Below are 20,657 nucleotides of genomic sequence, written 5' to 3' on the forward strand. Positions count from 1 at the left end.
TAAAAGGCATTGATCTCTCGGCAATCATATACGCTGAGAAAAATTTCATTTTGTTACGGTAACTAGAAAAATTCAGTAAAACAGGTATCGTTAAAAAAAAGCTGTTTGAATATCGTTGGAATTACGAAAAACGAGGTACGCCTAACCGTCGATCCTTTTTTGGTTATTGCAACGCAAAATCGGTTTCTTCGGTTTATTCTACTTTTTTAGTTAAACAAGGCTTTAACGTCAATTTATCGTTGCAAAATCGTTAAATTTTCGCAACAGTTGCAAGAAAATATAGCAACAGCGATCGTGATGAGAAAGAATAGTACCTGATACTAGACTTTATAGTAACAGCTAGAAAACTAATTTTCATTTTCTACCTAGAACTATATTTTTCGATTCTGGCGAAAAACTGAAAATAGTTAAGGACTGAGCGGTGACCTGAAGACGCGTCGAATCTGAACACCCGTCTGAGATACGACACTTTACGCGGTGGCATCGCTCGCACAGATTTACTTACCCACCTTAATTTTATATTCACTCACCGTGTGTGCCACGCTTAATGTTAGCTGTTCACCGTATGTGGGCGAGACCTGTGCCATCAACGTTATCCCACGCACTTGCAGGCTTTATACACCCTCTCTCTCTCTCTCGCTCTCTAGTATTCAGTTGACAGGATGTTAAGGTGTGCGCTCACTTCATCTCACCCGAGTCTTTCATATTCCTCTCTTTGTCGCTGTTCCTTCTATGCAGACGTGCACACTTCTCTTGGTTCACGTTGGACATGTGTTACGCGTAACAGGCATACGCACGATACAAAACCGAACATAGCACGTTGTTCAAAATGTTGTAACGATCTCGTGCCAGAACTTTCGAAGTTCACGTAGATCCATGAAATATTGGTGGGATAATACTGAGACTAATCAGCGTAATATAGTCATGTATAACTTTGTACCATTGTCTATACATTGGTCGATACGCAAATTAAATATCGTTTGAATATGATGAGATTAATTATTTTTATGCTACCGGTATGTTTGCAAATTTATGCGGCTGTGTAGATCGTTTTCGTTTAAAATACGAAATCGTAAAAAATGCTGAAAATTGTTTTTTTATTATGGTCATTGTCCGATGGTTTGGTTCAATGATATCGGAGATCCGGTAGGCGATCGGTCTACCATCGTGCAAATTTACTACCGATCACATTTATCAGTACCTCGGAATTTATGTGAATACGACTTTATTGTGTATAGTTGCGTATAATTGTATTGTACAAACATGCGTGAGTGAAATATTTCAGCCCTTGACTGCAGGCGTGCAGAAAATCGAGTTTTTTTTCTGTCGTAGGCTTACATTGAATTTTCACAAAGTTTAACGAATTTTTCACCGAGATCAAATCCTTTTCAAATTTTCGCAATCACCCTATATTTCAGATAAGACTACCGACGATGATTCTTGAACAAACGGTACGAATAACGAATCATACAAGTACGAATAAATAAATTGAGAGGATCAGTTTCGACGTCGTGATTAAACATGGGTGTGTAAATTTTACCAAGTTATCTTCGGTACAAAATTTTTCTCTTCATCTTATTTCCAGTATACGTTAACCCCTCGAGAATGGATAACAAGATGCTTTCCTGGTTTTGAAGAATGTTCAGTAACGTACGATTTCGGGAACGCTCAGAATGTCGTTTTTAGGTGCCAGAACGCATATCATGATGACGTAAGTCCAAAACACAATTAGAAATGACAGTCGGTCTAGGATAGTGGAGAGCTGTTGCCACCCGGTTGACCTCCCGGAGTTGACGTTGTGCGAAAAAAACTTCGCGTCCGTCGATCCGACATTGACCTCCTCTGCTCCGAGTGTCCCGGAAGCTTTAGGTCTCAAAGCGGTCAGCAGGATCAACTGGCCGGTCCTGCTTGTCAGGATCGCGGATGTCGTCGAATCCAACCAGGCAGGCGTGGCGATCGATGTTTCTCCAAGCTGGCGCAGGAATACGGTCAGAAAAAGGGCGAAGCTCGCGATGATCATCGAGCTTTGATGGAAGTAGACTGAAAATCGTCGGCGCTATAGTTCCGTCCGTTATTGAGATACGTTCAACTTAAGGACGCACCGGCTACACATTCTGAACGAAAAGTGAGTATCAACGATAATATCGAATACTTTGTGATAGGATAAGAATCGGAACAAAATCAACAATAATAATGACGGCAAGGAAATTAAATGCTCAAAATTTAGCAATCAATTGTTTAAAACAAAACATTGTTTAACAAATTTTGAGGGAATGTTTTTCTGTTTTTTTGCGATGTGAAATGAATTTCTTGATTTTTGAAAGAATTCTTTCAGCATTTTGAAATTTCCGTTTTCGAAGATTTATAAAGACTGTATTTACGAAACTATTCGTTCAATGTTCCGGAAACTTCTTAATTGTAATGTACAACGTTTTTGCGAAAACGTAGCCAAAATTCACGATTTTCCGCCATTTTTCGAAATTGAAAATTTTTGAAAACGCAAGTTTCAATATAATGAGAAAATTCTTTAAAAATTCATGCGTATTTAGAAAAGTCAACGAATTGATTTGACACGACAACAAAAAAAATTTGCTGAACAATGTTTTGTTTAAACAAGTTATTGATCGCTTTTCGGCATTATTGTTGGCATTATTGTTTTCCCGATTTTCCTCTTATCTTAAAGTATTCAATATTGATATGAGAATGTATAGCCAATCCATCCTTAACCGAAAATATACGTAAATTGATTCGATGCTTACGTATCGAGGGCGTGCTCGAACCGTTGAAAGGCACTTGCTCATTCACGTCCCAGATGCAGATTAAATGGCAGATCAGGTTGAGGACTGCCGCTATCAATCGTTCCGGGGAGTTTGGATGCAACCAGAGTACCGTTAAGGTCACTATGATTAGTACTAGAATGAAATTACACACGTGTTACGTAGGATAGATGCATCGTTTGTGGCCATCTTTGTAAGAGTCTGTGAGTATTTATTAATTTGACTTTTGTTATTCGAAAATCAGTGTTTACGTGGATGAAATTGAACACTTCCGTACCACTTGTGACAGAGATTACTCAGAATGAATGTAGCCACAACTGGTAGATACTAACGTCACCCAAACCGGTACGGTTATTCTATTTGGACCGCATATTTACACGACGATAATTCCATTCGTACTTACGAACTGCCGGTGTGATTATAGTCGTCTGCATCATGGTCGAGTGTCGTTCAATGATCAAGCTATAGCTTATCGTTGGAAATGTGAAATTGACTTCCGGAAATCCGTCGATTTTCGTAATAGAGGTGATCGACAGCAATCTCCACTCAGAGTTGGGTACGAATTGAAATAATTCTACCGCTGGGTGGGAGAACATCTGTCGAAGATCGGTATTTTCTTTTTGTGTTCTCTTCAATACAAACAATAGGACGAGATTGTGCCAACGCCGTGCATGCAAGAAATGTACATACCGTCGGATCCCAGATGCGATAAGATATTTCCTCTCCTTTGTACGTCCAGGAACCGAGAAGAATTGTACAATTGTGCCTGTCGAACGGCCAGTCCCGGTAGTCCGAAACGCAACTTGTCAAATATTGGACCATCGGGACACATACTACCAGACCCATGTAATGTACCAAGCAGTTTGTTGTCTGCATTCCGTCGGCGCCAAGCTCGACGCTATGCAATTATAAATAAAAGGGTTTAGCAAAGGTAATCGAAGTTCGCCGAGTCATGTACAGGATACTGTTATACAGGTGCATGTTTTACCGATCGAGGAAAAATTATGTGGAATTAGAACTTACGAGTTGTAAATCGATATTGGCGGCACCCAAATTTCATCACTGGTGACTTGGACGAATGTCATATCTTTATAATCCTTCGTTGTCCAATTGAGATGTTCGTCCCTCCATTCCTAGAAAAAAAAGCATTGTTAATTGACATTTTACCGTAATTTTTTTTTTTTCATTTTGTCCGTAAAACAGCTTTTGTTAAATTGAACTGGATGTAAAATTTACGGACACCGACAAGAGCCGCGATAACAGCGAAGTTAAGGATTATTTCCAAATAAAAATCAAATTCTTTGTTTTCCACATTCTGGAAAATGTTCCGTCACTCACCAATGACATCCAAGCGTGAAACCTGAGGGTATTTTCACGATCGTACTGCAACGGCAAAGATTATTTAACGTGAGTATTATGAGCGAGATTCGTTAACGGTGGAGAAAATTAATAATCATGCGTAATTTGAAACGCCATAGAATACGACTTACGAAGTCGATGGATTGCGGAAAGAGGGTGACGTGCACCTTGGTGGTCGAGCTGTCATTGACGATCGGACGAACGGTTTTGTCATAATTGCATAACAAATGCCTTCGTAGACGCGAAGCGGCCGAGATTCCTGGCGCCTCGCTGTTACAGTCGCCGTTTGCCTCAACTGGCAGTGATTCCAGACGAAAGAAAAAGGCGTTTTAAATATTCTAACGGACCAGGGAAAATGTTTGTCAACGCGGGTAACTCACCCCAGAATTTCGACGTAGAAACGACGAGGAAGACGAATCCAAGGACGGGCAACGGCGAATTCATGGCGGAAGAAACGCGCGGAGCTCAACTGCGAGAATAGTTTAATAAACTGATTCTGAAATACGAGAGAAACGGTAACACGCGGACGCCCATGAAATACGAAACTTATATACGCCCCCAGGGCTGGCTGCGACGAGCTTATCTATCGCCGATTTGATTCCGTGAGACTGGATACGCGGATATATCCAGATCTGGAAATGCTTTGCCGATAGAGATTCATCGTTGTAACATCACAGTCGTCGCGGTAATGTGACGTGAATTATAGAAGATACGAATAAATGTATATCACGAACGTGTCACGCAATATGCTCGTTATAATTTTGGAACATGGTATTTACCACGTCAACAAGACTTACGTTACACGTGAAGGTGATCCGAAGCTTAGGCTACGTTTAGACTTTTTTTAAAACAAGAGGGAAGTACGCGAAATGTGTGAGAAATAAATTATCTCGAAACAGCATGTAGCTGTGGTTTGGATTAATCGTATTATTGAAATAAATTGACCGATAACTTGTAAAGTCGCGGCTTGATTCCGTGATAAATTAATAAAAGGGTATCGAGGTTCTGCTTTATTGATTCAGGTCAAATATTTATTATCCATTATTATAACGTGATTCCCAAAAGTAGACATGCAAAAAGGCATCCGTCTAACTTTCTTGTATATACAGAACTAAATGAAGAAATTTTTCATAGGTTTGTTGTTTGTAATTATACTAATTCTACTCAAAGACGTAGTTACTAGAGTGGAAAGTTTTTCAAGCGAGGGAGAGCATCGGGGACCCCGTTAATGTCGTCCTTGGGTACGAGGACAAGTATCATGATTATATACGCTAAAAGCACGAAGGCAAACGCCAGTCGATTCAGTAAGGTGGCTAGATATCGCCATGCGTCAGAGCTTTTGGAATCAAATTTAACCGAGGATCCATTCGAGGTCTCCGATCCGACACCGTTTTCCTCTGTTTCGAGTGGTGCGGCAGCTTCCGGGTTCAAACTTGTCATCGGGAAGGACCAGCCAATTTTGGTCATTGTAGAAGATATGGATACCACCCAATCAGGGGCGGTTATCGAGAATTCCTTCAACTGACGCAAGGCGACCGTCATGAAAAGGGCGAAACTGGCGATAACCATGGAACTGTGATGGAATACCACTGAAAATCATTCGTAATCAATTGGTATTCGGTTGGTGGAAAAGCGGGTGTAGTTCCAAGTTCAAAGAAAGCAACATTTCGTAAACGTGATAAACTACTGTACGTAAAGAGGAATGTGATTTTTGTTTCTTTGTATAAGCAGTCGACCGCATCAACTTCGTAATGTTTCTCTTCGATGCCATTTCTTTTAGGCATCGATTACCCAGGTACACGGACAGATTAATGATTTTCTGCTTACATATCAAGGGTGTCGTCAAACCGTTGCTAGGCACTTTCCAATTCACGTCCATAACGCAGATCAAATGACAGATCAAGTTGAGGATAGCCAGTACCAAGCGTTCAATGGCATCTGGATCTAACCAGAGCACAGTCAGTGTCATGATGATCAGCACTAGAATTAAAATTTCGAGTCATGTCCAGATCTGTGCGTCCTCATAGACCGTTTAGGGTGTTATGTACTCACGAACTGCAGGGGCAAGGATTGTGGTCTGCATAAAGGTTGAGTGTCGTTCAATTATTACGCTGTACACTATCGTTGGAAACGTGTAATTGAACTTTGGAAACCCGTCCACTCTCAAAGCATTGTCAATGGACAGCATCTTCCACTCGTTGTTAGGTATGAAATCATAGAATGTCGATTCCGTCAAGTTGAAGTTCTGAAAAGGCAGAAATCGTGATGTAAGAAATACTAATTTCACAAAAACCTTGCATCTGGTACTTCGAAAAGGTGGTTCTAGATCGAACTATCAAATACGAATACTTATCGCCTCCCATAGACTTGCGAAATTGTTACATGCTTCAGTGCGGACATACCTGAATAATTATGGAAGATGTACGATAGTGTTACCTGATCCAGACCTTGAATGATCCGGATGTCCTTCTCTTTGTAGATCCAAGAACCAACAAACATTGTACAATTATGCCTGTCAAACGGCCAGTATCGGTAGTCCGAAGCGCAATGTGAGACGAACTTCACCAACGGTCGACAGACCATATGCCCAAATAAATTGAGAATACACCTAGTTTTTGGTATTATGTTCTCTCTGTTATAGCCAACGTCTGCACTGTATGAAAATAAGGTAGTTGTAGGCTTACAACGAAAATAGAGTTTCAATTCATTTTGGTTTGTATATTAATCGTTCGAAATCAGTCTTACGAATTGTAGAGACTTATCGGCGGCTTCCAAATTTCATCGCTAGAAACCTTCAGTGCAGTCACGTCACTGGCATAAGGTTTCGAATACCATGCCAGATTGTCATCCCACCAATACTGAAAGATATTCTTTCTTATTTTTACTTATTCTCGCCATTAGCAAATTTAAATTTCCTATCGGTTCCAAAAATCCCGCATGAAGAATAAGCGCTTCAAAAACATACCAATTCCAACCAAGCCTGCAGCGTGAAGGTATTTGTGCTGTCATCCTGAAACGTAACAAATATGATAAAAACATTAAACTTCTACAATCACTAAATATACAAGCGTATAATTTCCAACACTTTTATACGCATATATATCTATAAATATGATGTCTTACAAAATCGATGTATCTTGGATGTAAACTGATTAACACCAGCGATTTCAATCCATCCATGTATATCGGACGAATTACGGGATCGTAATTGCAGAACAAGTCTTGTCGGAGGCGCAAAGTGACCTGGGCATTGTCCACTTTGTTATCACAGTCCAGAGCTGCGTCAACTGGCAGGGGTTTTAGGCAAAAGAGAAACACGTTCGGAATGAATTGGAAACACAAAAGAAATATCTATCGTAAAAAATACCGAATCTTGTTGACAGTAAGCAAATATTCAATAATCGAAACTCACCGGAGAAGTTTGTGGTGGAAATCGCAAAGAGGGTGAGCCCCAAGACTAGCAGTTTTGTATGCATGGCAGACCAGCGTGCTCAGGCAACTCGAGACTGAACCACTACGATAGTTTAATTCACAGAACCATGCGCAGTCGTCAAAATGGTGTTGCAGACGGTGCGGTGAAATCGGACACTGGCAAACGCCCCCAAGGACGAACACCGATTGATCTTATCGACTGCTGATTTGATTCATTGGAACCAGAGACGCGGGATTATGCGTTAATGTGAGAACAACATGTGCAGTGCTTTACCAATAACTTTCATTGCACACATCTATGTGTGTTAAACTTCATTTAATGGCCTCAAAATTGTTCGTTTATCGGTACATGCAATCTTTAGTCAATATCAACGAGAATAACGTTGTACTTACACTTCATCGGTAACGCCAAACAGCGCTTATGTCTATGAATCTGAAGCTGGGACACCATATTACAGCTCTTTTCACAAACAACGACACGTTGATGAAAAACAAGAAATAATCATTTCCAAGTGACACAGTGGTTTCCATTGATATGTAGAACAGATATTGACCTCAAGTTTTTATGTAGAGATTCTTGGACATGTAGGTCATTTGAGATCAAAGAAAAACATTAAATGGATTATTTGTCAACGTTTCCATTGATCACCTCGCACAAGCTAAATCTAACTCTTAACGTTCTGCAAGAGTTCTCTCAAGATACGTAAGGCGATACGACGTTGGTAAATTGTACAGAAACAGCTGTTACATGTCTATGTATTTTTTTTTTTTTCATTACATTCTGTGATCGATGGTCTGTAGAATCTTCTGACATATAAATACATCACGATTACCTTCAAAAACATTCCCAGTCTCGACGTATTGCATTGGCAAGCATCAATTCGTCCGGTATAGAAACATTTCTTCCAATACGAGGATTAAAATCATGCTTGTTGGTTTCAGACTTTAGGTGGTGAATGTTTTATACACTTCTCATTAGATTTTTAAAATCACCTATCGTCGGCTCAGAGTCACGGCAATTTCAGCAATGCGTGAGCAAAAATTTGAAAATCTTGAATATTTTATCATCCATAACATCTAATTAAAGAAATAATCAAATGGTATATTTTTTTTTCGATACCCAATATAAATATCATGAAATTATGTCGATTGAAAATTATTCGAATCAAGTTTATTGTCGTGAAAATTTAAACCTGTTTGACTCGCTGCTATCTTATTATAAAAAACAAGGTACTTCGCTAAGGCATGAAATAAAGTGAAGGTACATCGGGTACCTCGAAAACGTCGTTCCTAGGTATGAGAACAGTTATCATAATGAGATATGTAAGTAAGACAGTGGCAAAAGCCAGTCGGTCTAATAGAACGGCTAAATGCCGCCATACTTTATTGCCGGTCTCAATTTTAATCGAAGAATCATTCGAGGTCGCCAATCCAATATTATCTTCGCCTGCTCTGACAGTGGCAACAGCTTTCGGGTCCAAAGTTGTCAGTACGATCAATTGGCCAGCCCTGCTCGCCAGGATTGAAGCGATAGCCAGTGTCAACCAGTCAGGAGGGGAAACCGACGTTTTCTTCATTTGGCGCAGAAGAATCGTGAGGAGTAGAGCAACGTTGGCAATAACTATGGAACCCTGATGAAATACCACTGAAAATTGTCAGTATTACATTGTTAACTGTTCCGTCGGAAAGGTATACTCGTAACGTGAACTACAACGAAAGGGATAATTATACGATTCGTATCTAAACGTTGTGTCGGTAAGAATTCAAGACAACAGACCGTGTAACGTAGTCAGGACGACTATGTGTTTTTCGGTAACGGGAAGTGCCATAAAAATGTAGCCATTACCGTAACTGCTTCTATTTTTAAAATTTAGTACGACGAAATGTATGTACAGTCGACCTGGTTGAAAATACAGTGTCAATGCAATGTTCCAGCGTTGTTTTTCTCAGTCTATGATGTACCAATGATGTTACGATTTGTGTGTAAAGCTTACATATGGAGGGTGTCGTCGAACCGTTGAATGGGACCTGCTCGTTCAAGTTCATGACACAGATTAAATTGCAAATCAAGTTGAGGACTGACACTACCGATCGCTCAACGGAAATTGGGTCCAGCCAGAGCACCGTTAACGTCAGGATGACCAACACTGTGGGAATTAGAGACATTGCAGCGTTGGATGTACGAGAACGCGTGCGAGTTTCAATCCATCGTCATTTGAGATAAAATTTAAATATATAACGGTAATAAATTATAATTACTCACGAATTACAGGAGCGAAAATGGCGGTTCCCATGGAGGCTGAGTTCCGTTCAATAACGACGGTGTATATGATCGTTGGAAATGTGTACCCCTCAGCGATTCCGTCCTCCCTCTGAGTGTACTGAAACGACAGCATCTTCCACTGGGCGTTGGGTGTGAAATCGAACATGCCTATAGCCGGAAAGTGATGCTTTTCGAACAGAAGAAAATGAGGAAGAGATTCATAATCGGTATGTACGTAAGTCAAAACTGAAGAAAACAATCACGAGCACTCAACGATTACGGATATGCAATTATGTTACCTTGTGATCAATAGCCAAGTACTTTATTTCCTCCTCTTTGTAAGTCCACGAAGCAAGAACAATTGTACAGTTGTGCCTGTCGAAGGGCCAGTTCCGGTAATCCGTGACGCAATTAGAAACGTACTTCAAATCTGCTACGCAGCCTATGTACCCATAGTTACTCAGAAAACAGTCAGTTTTCGGTATTCCATTGGGGCTCCTACTCCCTCCCGCACTGCAGAAGTACGTAAAGCGAAAGGTTTAAAAAGAGATTGCAATCGAAATTTAAACCAATTCATATCAACTTTGCGAGATGAGTCTTACGAGTTGTAATGAGCTATTGGTGGGACCCAAATTTCGTCGCTCGTAACGTGAAGTAGGCGTGGGTTGTTACCGCGCCACATCAGATTTGGGCTTGGCCATGACTAAAACAGTTAGATTGGTATTGTTCTTTTTTCCTATCTGTGGCAAAATTTAGACACCATTTTAACACATGGACTAATTATTATCACCCAGTCGTCATGCACGTATCGACACTTACCATTCCCAACCAAGCGTGAAATATCATAGTATTTGAATCTTCGTCCTGCAAGAATAGGGATTATACGTGTATCAGTTGGGACGGCCGGACTTTATCAAACCACAAAGATCTACTCATGAATTAACTTGATGACTTTAGGGACTATATCTTACGAAATTGATGAATTTTGGGAACAGAGAGAGAGAGACTCTGGTTCTGTCATCATAAAATCTGGCACGAACAGTGCGATCGTAGTTGCAGAGCAAATTTTTCCTAAGTCGTGAAGTGGCCGAAACACCCTGCGTACTATTGTTACAGTAGTCTGGGGCTGCGTCAGCTGTCACAAATTACGGGTTCGACGAAGTAAATGTTTATGTTTCACCATAAAAACACACGGTTTGTAACGTAACGATACGTCGTTTGGAACTCACCGGAGAATTTCGTGGTGTAAACGGCGAGAAGGGCGAGCACCAAGATCAGAAATTTCAGCTCCATGACAGAGGAGACCGCCGAAGTTACGCGAAGCAGAATAGTGACATCAGAACAAAGCGACACACAAGCCTCGAATGGTCGAACACAGACGCCTTTGTAATTTGACGCAAACAAACGCCCCCAAAAGTTGCTTACGATAAGCTCATCGAATGCTTTATAATTTGAGTTGGTGAAACTGGATATGCAACATTCACCCATGTGCAGATGCATCAACGGTCACTATAATTGGTAATGTAAATTTTCACCGTATCATCATGAACTCGCTGAACCGCAATTCAAAAATCCGTTATGCGGTTGAAGCCAGAAGTTTGTTGTTAACAAAAAAGTTGTCTGACGTGTCATCGAAAACACCAAAAATCGACTATTTTGACTACTGGTACAGTAGTTTGGGATTGTCGCTGATCTGCACAAAGGGATCGAACCAGGTTTGCTTTTGACACATTTTCGCCACCAGAGGGCACCAAAGGCGAGTAATCTTTTAATTTAAAAATAAATATTTACAAATCTACGTACCTGTCTCGTTTCACTTTATTTACTGTATGAATAGTATTCCGCGAACGTGTTGTAGAGGTCTTTACTTACGATCGGCACTCTGAATTATGCACATCAAAATTTCAATGAATAAGTTTGGCGTGATACAAATTTCGTGTACTTTTTTATTTAAAAACTTTACATACGATTCTTGTCAAGCAAAATAACTTGCTGGGTTAGTTCCAAGAATTTTTTATGACTGTACAGGAAAATCAGGGGCATCGGTATTGATGTCATTCCTCGGTGTAAGAACCCATATCATAACGACGTAGGTGATAAAAGCACCGGCAAACGCCAACCGGTCTATAAAAGTGATCAGGCGTTGCCAGGCGTTGGAGCTTCCGGGATCATTTTCAGCTTGCGGACCATCCGCGTCAACCAATCCGACGTCATCGTTTTCTGTTTCAACCGTCGCAGAGTCCGATGGATTCAAATTCTTCGCCTCAGCCAACCGAGCAGCCCTGCTTTTAAAAATTATCGATTCCGTCGATGCCAACAACGCTGAAGCGGTGCCCGATATTTCCAACATCTGACGCAGCACGACCGTCAGAAAAAGGGTCACGCTTGCGATGATCATCGAATTTTGATGGAATACCACTGAAATTAATTTGTATTAGAACCGCTGTCGTGTCCGCCGCAGCATATTTATTCGGAATCGCAAGGAACCTTGTTTTTTTTCACTAAATTTCAATAAACTCGAGAAATTTAAAAAAAAATATGAAAATTATACAGTTAAACTTATTTTCAGCGTGCGAGTAGACGCGGTAATAAATTGTAGCTTACATATCGAGGGCAAAGATGAACCGTTGAAGGGCACTTTCTCACTCAGGTTTAACATACAGAGTAAATGACAGATCAAGTTGAGAGCTGCCAATAACAATCGTTCGACGGACGTTGGATCTAACCAGAGTACCGCCAAGGTCAGGATGATTAAGACTGGAATGGAATTGGGCCTTATTTCGTGATTGGAGATGAAATATTTCTAACCAGAACCGCGCGCGATTTATACTCACGAACTGCAGGGGCGAGGATGGTGGTCTGCATGTAGGCTGAGTATCGTTCGATGATGACATTGTACACGATCGAAGGAATCGTTATATCATGAGATATGCGTGGCGTCATATTTTCGATAATACCAAAGGACACAAGTTTCCACTCGGGGTTCGGGGTGAAATCTAAAGTCATCAGTCCGCCAAAAACTGTCTGCCAAAAGTGGAATGAAAATATTTATTAACCTAATTTACTACACTAACTAACCTAATTTTACGTCGAGAATGAAGGCATTGAGAATTTTCCCGGCAATTCTGAAAGTGCATTATCAATTTGTTACCCATATGAACTGAACTTTTTATAGGTATTCAGTGATTTTGAATTATGAAATGACCGAATTAAAGAATTAAAAACGTGTCGATCTTATACCTTTTTGTCCTTGACGTGATACTTTATTTCATCATGTCTTTCAAACCACGAACCAAGTATAATTGAACAGTTGTGTTTGTCGAAGGGCCAGTGCCGATAGTCCGCGACACAGTGCGACACGTAATTCATCTCTACTACACAGTGGAAATCTCCACTGGATAACAGCACACAATCCGTTGGTGGTATTTCCATGTGCTCGTAACCCACTTCCGCCCTGTGTTGAAAAACGACGGATGAAGAATTAACCGTACGTTAATACATACTCGTTGAGTTAGAGCTAAGTCTGATTATTACTCGTCAACCTACGAGGAGTACATAGTTAAGGGTGGCATCCAAATTTCATCGCTGTCAATGTGAAGTCTGTCGATGCCTCGCTTTCCACTTGTCCAACTTAAATTGCCGTCAGACCAACTCTGAAAGATTACGAACAGACCTCGACGTACTTTTTATGTTGATTTTAGGTATTAAATTCTCGTTAGACTTTAACAACTTACTAGTCTTATCCAAGTATGAAATATTAGAATATTTTTACGATCCACCTGGAATATATAACAAACTGTGTGATATAATCGCGATGTGTAACGACGACTGCACTCAAACTTTTAGTTATTTCGTATAAAGTAGTTGACCGCAGGGAAAGCTCACGAAATCAATGTGTTTTGGAGTCAAAGCAATCGACACCACCGTAGTTCCGTTGGTTGAAACTCCGGCAGGACGAATAAACGGATCGTAATTACGCAGCAGACATCTTTTCAATTGCACAGTAGCCGGTTCGCCCTTTCTAACACTGCTACAGTCCGAAGAGGCGTCGACTGAGATGCGTGGATTCCGGATGAAGTCGAAAGGTGTTCGAAATAAAGACGACGTCGTCATAGTTAACATCATAAACAAATTATTCAGATATCAGAAAGCATAATCGTATAATTATCGCTTGTGGAACTCACCCGAAATTTTTGCCGTGTGTACGGCGAAAATAACGATCCCCAAAAACAGCCGTTTCGTCAACATGACGGGGAAAATCTTCGACGGTAACACGGAGTCGTATAATTAAGAGTGATCGGAACCAGAGGAAATCATGAAATGGTTTACACACGTGGCCGCCCATGAAATGCGAACCTAACGAACGCCCCCCGACGCGTGTCGATGTATTATCAGCGTTGATTTGATTTAACGGTAGAGTTCTTCGATATCAAGGTCTTTGCAAAACGTTACGTCAAATATTGTCCGCTACAATGATTGTAGAAACGCACATTTCTGCAGAGTCAACGAAAATATTCAATTTCCTGATAATGTGGATTGTCTTTACACTATGGTTTTTGCAAACAGGTTCTTTAAGATCATAGGGAAAATACTGGGGGTCGATTATTACCTTTGAACTGCAGTGGTTCGCTAAAATTATACATATATGGTGAATCGAAGAAATATGAATTTTAAAATTGTAATTAAAACTGCAGTATCTCAATCGTCTTTATACTGCAGTATAGAAAATATTCTTTTTTATAACACCGTTGATTCATTCGCTTATTGTTGAGAAATGTCGTTTATTTTATAGAATTTTTGCGTATGATATAAATTTATCAACGATCTGTATTCAGACCTCGTCATAACTTTAGTACGATTTTGCAGTATTACTTGAACGATCTAGTCTCAAATTATTAACAATCACGCGAATGTCGAGTCGACGAATAAAGATTCTATTTTTGTAATTTATCCACGCCGCAAAATGATCGAATATCAAATAACTACGTGATAAGATGGAATATTTCATTTCAAGATTTAGCTACGGTGAAAAAATTTTCAAAGCCTCAACCTGACCACAAATTTTCCATCAGTCTCATCATCTCATCGTCAGATGCACGAACAAACGGTAAAAAGTTTCAGGCTCCAGAAATACACTGAACCTCACATGCGGAAGACGCAACTTACTCCAAGAAACGCTCCAACCTGGAGGCAACAGGCAATCGTTTGTCGTTCGCGATCGGGGATGAAGGTCACGTATAGTTAGGTAAAGAGCATGGCTTGTAACGCGTCTCTGCGAAGAACCGGAGGGACCAAAAGAGCGGGGCTCGTCGTCTGGAATCGATCCTCGCGTAAAGAAATTTATCCGCGGTAGGAAAGGTGACGTTGGTGACAAGCGTGTGTGAGTGTAACGCGCGTTGCATTCGGCGACGACGCCGCTGCAGCGAAATACGCGATCGGCTTGGACGAGCGGAAGGCGGCGACAAGAAGCCGAGGAGCCATTGGCCATAGCCATGACCAATCATCCTTTGACATTCGTTTCTTTCACTGCCGGACCTCGACATGCGTATGTCGCCTAAGATGCCTGTACCGAATGCTTGCATCTTTCCTTGGCTCTTTGTGCACCTTCGCAGACATGCACGCGTTACACCGAAGTAGCTTCCAGAGTCCACGCGTCTGCAGATCACCGGCGGTCCATTGGCGTTATGATACTCGCGCTGCACGTATCGGCTAAGGACGATTCCGCACTCTGAGAAAAATCTGAACATTTCACGAAAACGATCGAGGTGAGTGCACCAGTTATCGACGCGGTTAGAGCCGATTATTGACCCTTTTATTTTCAAAAATTACAAGTTGACGGAAGAAATTGTAAATTTTAGAATTGAGGATCAAACGGATGCAACAAAAAATTATCAATAATTGCGACAGGGTCGGTAATTAGAATACTTACCTTGTATACTCGTATTTTAAGTAAATTGTAAAAGGAATAATTGATAGTCGATATTGGACAAAATTGAAATCAGAATTCAGTATATGATTTTCAGCCAGTCATAATTCTGTTTATGTCCTGAGAAAAGTATTTCTCAAACCGTTCGAAGACGTAATTGTAATACGATTTTATAAAATGATTTTTAATTTTATCTAAATCGAACAAGCTTCGTTAAACTTGAAAAAAAATTTCTCATTATACTTCAACAAAGTACGCACATACATATATAGTGAATAACTTCCTGATGAAATTGAAGCGTTAGTGTTAGTAATTTGATGAAATTGTCACATCATGCAACGTTGCCAAAAAAATTACATAAATCTACAGATACCATGTCACAAAATTGTTTTATAAAATCAATGAAACTTTTACCGACAGCAGAGAGTAATTGTACTTACTGATTCTCATAAATAATCAGACAATTTTACCATCGAGTCAAATAAAACAAAATTATTTCCTCTAACACAATCGAATAATCACGGTTGAACGATGAATTATTATTTTTCTCCGCGGTAGTTGTACAGCTTGCAGAGTCTCAGGGAATGCTCCATATGTATCCGTACGCGTATTCCACCGTGTGTGGACGGAAGCGTGTATATGTGTAATGTTCACACATCGCACAGTTTCTACCCACACTTTCCACGCCCTATCTTTCTCTCTTCTCCGCGCTCTCGTCTCTCTTTCTTCTCTATCGCTTTCTCTACAACAGTGTATGTGCATACCTGCATGCGGCTCACACAGCATATATATATATATATATATATATATATATATATATACACACACACGCATCACACATACGCGGATGCGTACTTGAAAAGATAACGAGAGAAGAGAGAGAGAGAGGAAGGATATGTCGACGCTTCCTCGACGCCGGGCAGCGATGAACTGATACGGATTGCCGTTTTGCCGGAGGGTTGTTGACTCGCGTAATACTCTTGGAAAAACTGCAACGACAGATTGAAGAGCTACGCCCAGCACTTGTATGTATGTAGCATAAATACGTGTTGGTACATACCGTATACCCAACATGTAAAACCAGACTGACGTGCACCGGGTTGGTGAAATCGGTATTGATCGGTGAATTAATATAAGGACCACAATAATAGGCGGGTTTGTTTAAAACTTTTTCATTTTTTATTCATACGTACCCTTCGAAAACTTTGTTTTTAGCCTCAAAGAAAGCCCTCGTGAAACCGGAAGTCTGTACAAAAATTCTAAAAGATGACTCATCCGGTTTGAATTTTTTCAAACACGCTAATCGAGATATCTCGAAAACTATACAAGTTCATTGTTTATATACATTGTACAATTATACATCGTATAAATGAATGAAGACGATTATCGACTTTAAGCTTTCTTATCGAGTACCAGATGAACAGTATGGTGTGTAGTAGTCCCGACCTTTTTTAAAGATAATTCAACTATCTATAAAATGAAACCAAAAATAGTTTCACAGCTTGTACAGTTTTCGAGATATTTCGGTTAGAGTGTTTGAAAAATTCAAACCGGCTGAGTCATGTTTTAGAATTTTGGCACCGAGTTCCGGTTTCACGAAGCTTCGTTTGTGGCTAAAATGTAAGTCTTCGAAGGGTGTGTTAGAGGGAAAAAAAAGCTAAAAAAAAACCGGGCTGCACAGCATACAGATTAAATCCGCCTGCATTTATGCAATTCGGTTGGTTATATGACCGAAATACGCCTGTTTACAGCAACCGGGATTACATTTTACCGTTCGATTTTTGTCTAACATTGCTCACGATTGCTAGAATTCACCCTGAATGTCCTGAATACAGGGTAATTTAAACTATGGTAAATTAGCACGAAATAAACCGGTGCAAGGGTCTCGTTTCACGATTGCACCATTATAGATTTTCGATGTAGGTAATATTAATATTTTGTGACAAAATGAAAAAAATCACGTTTAAAGTTAAATATAATATTTACAAATCAAATTACCAAGAAACTGCGTAAATAGAACAAAATCGTATCGATAAGTCGGTAATATTTTTTTTTTATTTTGTTTTTTCTATTAACAAATTTACCCATCGTGGTGTAAAAATGAAAAGTTAAGTAATTGTTACTCATAATTGCCTTGCACGAAGCACGCATGCACATTATAACAGGCATGCATGACCTATACGCGATAAGTCTGCCGTAAGTACAGGAATACCTACATGCAGATATAATATTATTCGATTTCTTACTCTCGTTAATAACGTCTCCCGCAGATTCTTCTTAGATACTTACCAATACACACCCATAACACATATAAAATATGCATATTCGACAAACGTACATCCCCGTGGAACGATGTTACTCTCCACATACGCATCATCAAGGTGCATCACGCATGTGCAATGCCACGCAAAGGAAGGACGGTGCCTCAATAAAATCTGTACTTACCTGCGTACAGGTGTATACATATAATGCTGTCTGCACACGGGTATGCACACGTGCAGATGCGCGTGCACATGGTTACCAATATCAATTATACATCAAACGTATGTATGTACACTTGGGGACAATGAATCTGACACGGCTTATATTTTACACTAGACAGTTATGTTGGCAGCACAGAGAAATCTACAGCGCCACAGTGGACCAAGCGCGAAACAAACTGAATCTCAATAAATATAACGTAACCCATGACCGTCGAACCTAACCTTAGAACACGTGTCAATCTAACAATTCGTCATCCCCACGGTATTCTAAGGTTAGATTCGACGGTCATGGGTTACGTTACGTTTACTGAGATCGAATTTGTTTCGCGCTCGGCCGACTATGGCACCGTAGGTTTCTCCGTGTTGCCAACATAACTGTCTAGGGGAAAAAATTAACCATCTCAGATTCACTGTCCCCAAGTGTACGTACAGCTACATATACATATGTATATACAGTACATGTATGTAAATACATAGTTATAACGTATATATTTGCGTGCGAGATGATACCTCGGTCCATCGACGCGTCGACGAATCAACTTCTGAGTTTTTAAAAAGCGCATATCGCGCGGCGTTCGTATTTATATCACACACATACGCGGTGTACGGTGAAACCGGGTCGCCGTCCCCTTTGACTAGGGTCAGAGGGGCGATTGAGACGATGAGGGCGTGGAGGAAGAGGTAGCCACGGGGAGGTGGGGGGGGGGGGGGGGGGGGAGGGGAATTAGCTGCCCCCCATTTTCCCCTCACCGTACAGCTTCCGAGCGACTGTAAAGTATCTCTTCTCACATGTTATATCCCCGGGCTCGCCTATGTAGGTATGTATATATACGTATATTATACATACACGCGTCACCATGGTGTACATATATGTATACGTATACACGCGTGTACAGATATATGCACGTATAGAGAGCGCGAAGACGCGAGAGCTGAGATCCGCATTATATGTAACATCCAGGGCGACCGCAGGGCGTGGCCGTGATACCGCGAGCGGTTTTATTTATTCGATCGATTTTTATTTAAGCGAGTATATTCATTTTTACTTATTTCTTCTTCTTCTCCTTCCTTTTCCTTTACACTTTTCATTCCCGGTCCTGCACCTCGCACTCGTCGCTCGTTGCGTATTTTTCCGTTTCATAGTTTCAACATTTTCGGTCGCCTTTTTTCTTTCGTTTTATATCAGGTAGCGTCGTCGTTGTTTTTTTTTTTTTTTTTCATACGTCACTTTCTTCTTCCTCTTCCCTTTTTTCTTATCCTTCCTGCAGTGCAGTTTCCAATACTCCTTTCCGCCTGTACATATAGGTATATATACCTATTACGCGTGTATACGGCTAGCTGCAGAGTTTATTACTACACTCATGCACCGAGTATGACGGTCGATGCATCGACAATCCGATCACGCACCATGCGATGTGCGTACGTGGGATTGTATAAAAGGCATAGGCGTGTGTTTCTTTATAGGTATACGACGCGAAGCGCGATCATGGCAGCTCGGGGAGATGAAGAAATGGGTAAAATCTACACCCCCCTCCCCGCCCCTCCGCCCCCCGCCCCTTCGCCCTTCTTCGCGAGATTCAGCCTGTGTCGCCGCAAAGTGGACGTATCCATAGGGTGGATCTTGGATAGTCTGGACTAAGCGTGGAGTATATTCGCGACAACGTCGACGATATGTACAATTTTATATTAATTGTTTCAATTATAAGAAGGGGGATAAACGGCTACTAATTCACAAGTTTATCGACCTTTTTACTTGCACCTGCTTGCTTGCGTTCGAGAAATTAATTTAACCCAAGAACGGTAACGTCGGGTGAAAAAACACCTCACGAGAATGTAAATTTATGTATGTGTAAATGTTTGCATATTTCGTTTACTGATTTTCGGTCACTTTTTTGGTACTTGGGCAAAAAGTTTTTCGCCACACGTGATTCTCTATTAAAAAAAGAGAAGAAAATGAGACCCCATAGGACTCTTAACGATACGATGTACCAAAGATTTGGAATCCTCAAGATTGGGTTGTTTTTTTCACCCTCCGTTACTTGAACAGGTAAAAAAAAAAATACCGTTCTAGGGCTAACCGAGAAACAAGCAATCTAGTCGATTCTTTTTCCGCATTACCTCGAAGTATTCGAATTTCATACGACGCGTAATGCAACAGCCAACAAATTCCGTATACCTAGATATGTATGCCAACTTGGTGCAGAATTGATAGTTAGGAAAAAGTTGTTGAATCTTTTATTTCTACAAGACCTGACGACAATTATATACGTATATATTATATATAGTATGTCTCGATTGAGCTTTTACCCGAAAGCTTTGGATTTGCTATATGTATGTATATGTATACCAGTATACCTATATTACATATGTTAAAATATGTGTGACCCATTGAAAGGGCCGTTGCATAAATGCGCGGT

At 40.5% G+C, this 20,657-nt stretch overlaps 3 protein-coding genes across 3 annotated transcripts; all 3 read right to left on the reverse strand.

The window, feature by feature from the left end:
• Positions 1–1,080: 1,080 nt before the first annotated feature.
• LOC124300547 (neuronal acetylcholine receptor subunit non-alpha-3-like) lies at positions 1,081–4,739 on the reverse strand. Its single transcript, XM_046755158.1, has 8 exons — positions 4,517–4,739; positions 4,268–4,431; positions 4,116–4,160; positions 3,801–3,910; positions 3,468–3,675; positions 3,181–3,373; positions 2,760–2,912; positions 1,081–2,040 (listed from the first exon to the last, which is right to left on the reverse strand). Exons 1-8 carry the CDS (start codon positions 4,578–4,580, stop codon positions 1,643–1,645), a joined length of 1,335 nt encoding a protein of 444 aa, XP_046611114.1. The 5' UTR covers positions 4,581–4,739; the 3' UTR covers positions 1,081–1,642.
• A 406-nt stretch (positions 4,740–5,145) lies between these two features.
• Positions 5,146–11,199, reverse strand: LOC124310313 (uncharacterized). The gene is made up of 17 exons (XM_046774124.1): positions 11,061–11,199; positions 10,803–10,966; positions 10,651–10,695; positions 10,434–10,534; positions 10,131–10,344; positions 9,832–10,018; positions 9,563–9,715; positions 8,808–9,213; positions 7,962–8,026; positions 7,549–7,626; positions 7,260–7,423; positions 7,102–7,146; positions 6,882–6,994; positions 6,573–6,789; positions 6,189–6,381; positions 5,964–6,116; positions 5,146–5,725 (listed from the first exon to the last, which is right to left on the reverse strand). The coding sequence occupies exons 1-17, from the start codon at positions 11,122–11,124 to the stop codon at positions 5,316–5,318; spliced, it is 2,772 nt and encodes a 923-aa protein (XP_046630080.1). The 5' UTR covers positions 11,125–11,199; the 3' UTR covers positions 5,146–5,315.
• A 571-nt stretch (positions 11,200–11,770) lies between these two features.
• On the reverse strand, positions 11,771–14,189 carry LOC124299966 (neuronal acetylcholine receptor subunit beta-4-like). The gene is made up of 8 exons (XM_046753890.1): positions 14,016–14,189; positions 13,717–13,883; positions 13,566–13,610; positions 13,378–13,484; positions 13,072–13,285; positions 12,666–12,855; positions 12,436–12,588; positions 11,771–12,249 (listed from the first exon to the last, which is right to left on the reverse strand). The coding sequence occupies exons 1-8, from the start codon at positions 14,077–14,079 to the stop codon at positions 11,846–11,848; spliced, it is 1,344 nt and encodes a 447-aa protein (XP_046609846.1). The 5' UTR covers positions 14,080–14,189; the 3' UTR covers positions 11,771–11,845.
• Positions 14,190–20,657: the final 6,468 nt, after the last annotated feature.

Source organism: Neodiprion virginianus, chromosome 1 (assembly GCF_021901495.1).
Source record: "Neodiprion virginianus isolate iyNeoVirg1 chromosome 1, iyNeoVirg1.1, whole genome shotgun sequence".
Classification (NCBI taxonomy): Eukaryota; Metazoa; Arthropoda; class Insecta; order Hymenoptera; family Diprionidae; genus Neodiprion; species Neodiprion virginianus.